Below are 6949 nucleotides of genomic sequence, written 5' to 3'. Positions count from 1 at the left end.
CCCACACCACTTATTCCTGACAGGAAAAGCTATATGTGACCAAGAAATCAAGACTATAGCATGTTCAGGACAAAGGTTACAAAAACCGGAAGTTCTGCTGCAGTACCAAGCTCACCCACCAGGAGGCCCATATTTGACATTGACCTTCGACTTCCTAAGACCTACCAGCATACCAAATATCACAATCCATAATGGCGTTATGCAATTATGCTAACTACAAATGTGCGGAAACACACACACACACACACACACACACCAAAAACAATACCTCAATTTTTCATGGAGGTAAATATAAACACACAGACAGACCAACAACAATACCTACATACTTTTTTATGTCGTTAACTGACTGAAGTAACGTAATCCGTGAGTAAGTAGGTTTAGTCCTTGCCGTGAGTAACATGATAGTCAGTGACACACAATCCAAAACAAAACATCGCAGTCCGACCTGTTGTAAACAAAGGTTGACCTATGACCTCCAGCCATTCAGGCGTTTGAAGCCTCGGCTCAGCAGGAGGTCACCAGCACCTCAGCCACTTCCGGGTTACAAAACATCAACCATGGAGAAGGATATTGCCCAGCTAACTGGCAGGTGGAGACAGGACCACTCCCAGGACGAAAACTATGACGAGTTTCTTCGTGAACACGGTAGGTTACCAACCAGCGGAGCTTTGTGTTTAGTCTCCTTTGCAGGCTTCTGACTGGGTGGGAGTTTGATACCATGGTGGGTATAACCAAGGACGTAGAACGTCTGTAGAACGTCATTGGTATAGCCAAGGACGTTCTACTGTGATGGAAAGCTCCTTGGTATAGCCTTCTCTTCCGCCAAGCAGGTTGAAACCTCCTTTCTCCCGCCAATACTAGTACCTTTATTAATATCTGGCAGTATGAATCGTTCTCTCTGACAAAAAAATCGCGGATACGGCAGTACTCAAAACATGAGGCTAATTTTGTGTTGGCAACACACATTTCCTAACCTTCCCGCGACCACCACCCAAGGCCGGCTGAAGTTCGGAAGCAGTCTTAACCAGATTTCGGCCAGACCTACGTTTGTATACAAATTGAGTCGAATTTGAGTTAACTTTGAGTCAAATTTGGGCCCCCAACACCCCTACAGCACTGCTGACCTACTCCCGAACACCAGACAACCACCAGGCAGTCATGGCCGAACCTCTAAAGCATTTTGAGTATAATAATAGGCTGGCACAGCTGCAGCCCGTGAACACTCAGTGGACAGCCGACCTTTAGTCTGAACACAGCCGACCTTATATATATATATTTTTTTAATCCCAACCTACTCCTAACCATGCCAGCGTAACCATGCATGGTTGGGGGCAGTTCGTCGATCACTCAAATGTGTTCGGGAAGACAGATTCGGCTATTATATTTGTGACACCCATTGGCACTGGCAGTGACTGTCACATCCGTCGTACGATATGCTTTGTCGTACTAGGATTTCTAGAGAGACTACGACTGGACTGTCGACATATAGTTGGTTTATTGTTTCAATTGAAAGCAATACACTAAAATACATTGCAGCGACTTGTACATAGTACAAGTCGCTGAATTATGCATATTAGGCAGTTACAAGAAATGAATAAAACACTTAATAAAATCTATAGAAACTACTATACATAGCAAAATAATTAAAATAATTAGACAATAATCATAATAAAAATTACCACACACTGATAGGTTACCTGACGTTGTTCAGAAGTGCAGTAAAGTATGGAATGGGGCTGTTTTTATATCTGTTGGATCTTGCCATCGGAATACAGAGCTGATTATTGCCCTTTAAATTTCTGTTGTGAACATCTTTCCGTAGCGGGGGCAACCAGTTTCTAAACGTCGGCGAATTCAACAGAGATTTGGCAAATTTAAGGCTTAGCGATTCTCGTCTAGTTTTCAAGGTACAGAGGCCAAAATGGGAAAGGGCTTCATCATAACATGAGTATTGAGGGCCTAAAATTATTCTTAGTGCACGTTTCTGTATTCGTTCTAATTTATCGGATTGTTGATGTGTTATATTGGCATTCCATACAGAGGCAGCATATTCAACGGTTGGTCGTATATATAATAAATAGATTTCGCAAAGGTCATTGATGGGAAGGCCGAAACGTTTTAATTTCTTTAACCAGTAGAGCCGTGAGCTTGCTTTTGTCGTAATGACCTCTACGTGCTTATCCCATTTCATATCCGCTGTCAACCACAGTCCAAGTATGCATGCCACTTCTGTATGCTCAAGGACTTTACCATTAAGAAGGATATCGGGGGGAGGAGGAGGGTCGTTAATAAAAGTGATGTTCATTATTTTGCACTTATCTTCATTTAGTGACATATGATTTTCTGACGACCACATTTCAAGTTGATTAACCGATGTTTGCATCGAGGTTGGTACACTTAATAATCTGCTTTCCTTTAAAGTCAGATCATCTACGTATTTCCATCTATCCACAAAAGATTCCATTGCCTCATTTACAAATACTAAAAAGAGAACAGGCCCTAATTTGGTTCCCTGAGGAACTCCTGATGAAATTCTCTCCCAACCAGAAGTTGCGCCTCTGTACCGAACACACTGTGTACGTTCACTGAGAAAATCACTTATCCATGGTACAATAGAAGTACGTACACCACAAGTTAACAGTTTATGGATTAATACTGTATGATCAATTTTATCAAATGCCTTGCTAAAATCAGTTAACAGGACAGTCTGGATAGTTTTAGGGGTGTCGGCGCCAAGAAGTATTGAGTCAACCAAACTAGTGAGGTAGTGAACAGATGATCGCCCCCTTCTACTGCCATATTGGTTAGGGTCAAGAACGTCGCTTATGTCAAGAAGGATCCATTTTGTGATAAAAGATTCAAACGTTTTTATCAAGATAGAAGTGAGTGATATGGGACGCAGATTTTCAACTGTTGCAGGGCTTTTCTTTGGTATGGGTGAAATTATGGCTTCTTTCCACTGTTTGGGTATTCGTCCCTCATCCAAAGAACAGTTGAAAATATGTGCCAATATATCACTCAATTCAACGGCAAAGGTTTTGACAATCTTGGGGGACAGATTATCGGGACCACAGCTTTTTCTTGCATCAATGCGTTTTAAAATTTCGTAGACCTCCCAGGAATGTACTTGTGGTGGTCTGGAAGGAGAAGGTAAGTAAGATGGCAATGATTCAGGATCTAAACATGGAAGTTGGTTAACGATGTCTGAAAAGTGACGGTTGATCACATCAGCAATCTCCTTGTCCGTTAAGGACGTAGCGCTGGGGACGGAAACTGATAAGCTACGCCGAAAATTTAGTATATTTCGTAGATGCATGTGCCACTTAGCTGGGTTCACGGACTGACATGTACACGGGCCCGCGACAACTTTTTAAGTATCAAAACACACGAGTGAACGTTTATGCATGCGGTATTACGGTAAGTCAAGAGTTCAGAGAGCTTGACAGTGGGTTGACAGCACGCGGATTGACAGGTGGATTAACCAAAGGTCAAAAAGTCAAATGTAGGAAATAGGATGAACTGAAGTTGAAGGTTGAGAAGCCCCAACATGCATTCAGGAAGTGAAATATTTTATTATGTTTACCGAAGGAAAGCATATAGTTTTTGCTAAGTTTCTTTCTCCTCCTCCTCTTCCTCTTCTGTTCCAAACACTAACCTCTGACCAGACCAATGACATGATTTGTTGACGTCTATCACCATGGTGACTGGTGTTAGGTTACATAATGTTGCAATTTCATGGTCTGCTCTACTCCTGTCCCCATATACTCGTAGTACATGTATGTGAATGTGTTTGAGTAAAAATTTACTGGGCAGACCATGTCCGAAGGTAAACATTATGCATTTGCTTTGCAAATGTTACTTCTCTAGTTAAATTTTATCATTTATTCATTTGTTTATTCGCCAGGTTTGTCGTGGTTCGGCCGCATGATGGTAAAGCTGTTCAAAATCAGCCCTATAGAAGAGTACATCGTCAACGGAAACCAAATAACCTACCGGCAGTACCATCAGCAGAGGCCGGTGGCTGACATGACTCTTACCATTGGCCAACCACAAAACGTCCACATGGAGGGGTTTGGCCACATGGAGGTAAATAATTATGCTTTTGTTTGAAAACATCGGGGTAGCGAGTGCAAGAAGCCCAGTTATGCTTAGGTCACAATTCCCACACGGGGCCCGACCGGGCAGCTTTTGGGAACGGAAACTACGCTACAGATGATAACAAAACACAGAAAAGTTCTTAATAGCAATCATGGGCTCTATTCCGTTATATTCTTGATATGAATAGTTAATTTTCGTTCGTACAAACAGCCCGGCCTGGCCCCGGTTTGGAAATGTGACCTAAGCATTACAGATTGAATGGCACCCATGCTATCACATGGCAACTTCATTTTTTTTTAAAAGGAAAGTGATGTCGATCAGAGACGCTTAGAATTGACAATGTAAATATAGTGCACAACATCTGTTATGTAATAGTATATTAACCTGACATATAAATCATATTGTAGTAAACGCACGACGACTAGGCCGGATATCCTAGCTTGTTAACGTTTGGCCGCAACATCTGTTATGTAGTAGTATGTTTATCTGAATTGTAACTGACACTGTTAACTGTTACCTGTTCCGAATTGTTTATGTTATTGTTGTGAGGGCTAGCCCTTTATAATAGCCTCCGGCTAGTTGGGCAGTCCTGGCTGCATACATATGTGTTATCAGCCTAATAGATCAAATCAAATCAAATCAAGACAGACGTTATGTACAGTACTTACAGGGTCATTGTACATGTACTGGGGAAATTCTCTTATAGCCCCATCTTATAGGGACTGCGACCCTTTGCAGTAGCGTGCATATGGGGAGAGCGACAACAGCCAGGATTCGAACTCGCAACCTCTTGGTCCAGAGAGTCCCGTATTTATCTGTGCTATGTTCATGAAATGATAGATATATAAAAGGATCTCATACTAGTATTCACGTTATCCTGACTCACGTTGTTTTGATTCTACACACAGACGAGGGTGGATTTGGACGAGTACGGCCGACTTGTGACACGGACGAAGAAGGGAAATAGCGAAATGGTAACCACCGGCCGTATCGACAGCCAAGGACGACTGGAACTGGTAATATTCGTTGTCTTTTCTTGCTCCATGTTTTAAGTATGTTTACCGAAGGAAAACATATTGTTTTTGCTCAGTTACCTTCATCTTCTTCTCCAAACACTAACCTCTGACCTAGCCAATGACCTGATTTGTTGCAATCTTATAGTAGGAGGGATTTAGACTCCTGTTTGACCATATATATGAAAGTATTTGAGTAATAATTAACTGAGCAGACCGTGTGCGAAGGTAAAAATTATGCATTTGCTTTGCCAATGTTACCTTTCTAGTTTTTATTTTATTTCATTTATTTGCACATATGCAATAAAAGCAAAGTTTACAAAACATATTGCAACGGAAAATAGCAGGGGTGGAGAAAAAGCCATAATGGCTTACTAGTATTTGAAATCTCCCCCATCATAATCTTACATTATGACAATTTTGTCAAATCAAATATAATCTTTCTTTCTTTTTACAGTCAATACTTCTCCCCTCAGGAAGAACTTGCCGGCGTGTTTTGCAGAGGGTGCAGTGATGTCCTAATGTCGCTAGGAGGCGGTGTGTACCAAGAAACCATTTCAGCATTCGGAGGCGATCACTTGTATGAATCAATTCAATCTACCAGATTATACACTACATTTCTGATTTTCCATACAGATAGGCCATAGAGGAAATAGTTTTCTTTGTTAAGATACGACTGTGATTGAGTAGATAATATTTTTACTTGATATAACTCTTGCAAATGAGAATTATTTGTATATGAGAGGCATCTACAAGTTGTAAAAGTTAACATCATTTGGTGGAGGTATGGGATCGTGGTACTCTAGTTAATGTAAGGCCACGTTGAATTGATTATATGAATGACATCCTATGGGAGTCTTAAAACAGATGCGAGCGTGATAATAAAAAAAGTTCGGCAAGGAAAAGTTAAAATCTATGTGGTCATGAAGGTAGAACAAATGACTTAACACACAGAGTATGGTATGGCGAAAAAACAAACTCTTCATTTTCATTTCTTCACATTTTCTTCTTTTCCTTTGGAATTAGCATTCTATGACAGTAGTATCGTTTTCCAATATTTCAATATTGCAATTTACGGCAAATATTTGTTTTGCTCATTTAGATGCTTCTTTTTTGGAAACGGACGAAATTTCATGCGCGCGCGGATGTCATCCATAGAATCAAAACAACATGGCCTAATGTATTATGTATATATTGTTATTGCATTGTATTATACCATTGCAGTTGAATTTAGTGTTAAACAGGACTTCGCGGAACTTAAGTTAATGTTATGTATGTAATGTTTATGTGGAACTTATTGCATTGTATTGTACCTGTTCTATTGACCTTTAAACATACTTTAAACATAAATTTTTATATAAACAGTTGTTTTGAAATGTTTACGTGTAAAACATGCCGCATTCTCTCTGCAGATTTCGAAAAGAAAACGCTATACTCAACCAAATTCCCGCTTTTCATATAGTGTTTCCATAACACGAGATAAAGACACCCAGAACAAACACACAAATGACACTGAAATACGAAAACTTAGTAATATATATCAAGACAACTAACTAGAAAGGCCGACATTTGCTTTGGAGCAAATGTAGAGGATGGCTTTACCGCATTTTACGACATGGCAGGGAAAGAAGGAGAAACACAAGGGAAAACAATTCTTTACATTGATATAATTATAGTACAACAGTTGGATAGCTATCCCCTACATTATTGGTTAGGATTTTTAATTGCATAATGCAAACTGTTGATTATATAATGAATATAATGTCCCCATTCCAGTTCTGGAGCAGGAAAGCTTGACATACATGTACATGTACCTACCAAAACACTTGAGTTCA

The 6949-nt window shown here is 40.2% G+C and overlaps 1 protein-coding gene across 1 annotated transcript; it reads left to right on the top strand.

Annotated features, from left to right (window-relative positions):
- Positions 1-505: 505 nt before the first annotated feature.
- LOC109474986 lies at positions 506-6447 on the top strand. Its single transcript, XM_019775499.1, has 4 exons — positions 506-648; positions 3908-4089; positions 5010-5117; positions 5572-6447. Exons 1-4 carry the CDS (start codon positions 561-563, stop codon positions 5626-5628), a joined length of 435 nt encoding a protein of 144 aa, XP_019631058.1. The 5' UTR covers positions 506-560; the 3' UTR covers positions 5629-6447.
- The last annotated feature ends 502 nt before the right edge of the window (positions 6448-6949 follow it).

Source organism: Branchiostoma belcheri, unplaced genomic scaffold, assembly GCF_001625305.1.
Source record: "Branchiostoma belcheri isolate BF01 breed outbred unplaced genomic scaffold, Haploidv18h27 scaffold102, whole genome shotgun sequence".
In the NCBI taxonomy this organism is placed as follows: Eukaryota; Metazoa; Chordata; class Leptocardii; order Amphioxiformes; family Branchiostomatidae; genus Branchiostoma; species Branchiostoma belcheri.
Note: the sequence above shows the minus strand (reverse complement) of the source record. Positions and strands in the feature narration are given on the sequence as shown.

Bases quoted from the DNA above. Each gene is read 5' to 3' on its own strand.
- LOC109474986 (XM_019775499.1), top strand. From the start codon at position 561: ATGGAGAAGGATATTGCCCAGCTAACTGGCAGGTGGAGACAGGACCAC. The intron at 649-3,907 runs GTAGGTTACCAA...TTTATTCGCCAG, and splicing joins CGAGTTTCTTCGTGAACACG to GTTTGTCGTGGTTCGGCCGC. The intron at 4,090-5,009 runs GTAAATAATTAT...TTCTACACACAG, and splicing joins AGGGGTTTGGCCACATGGAG to ACGAGGGTGGATTTGGACGA.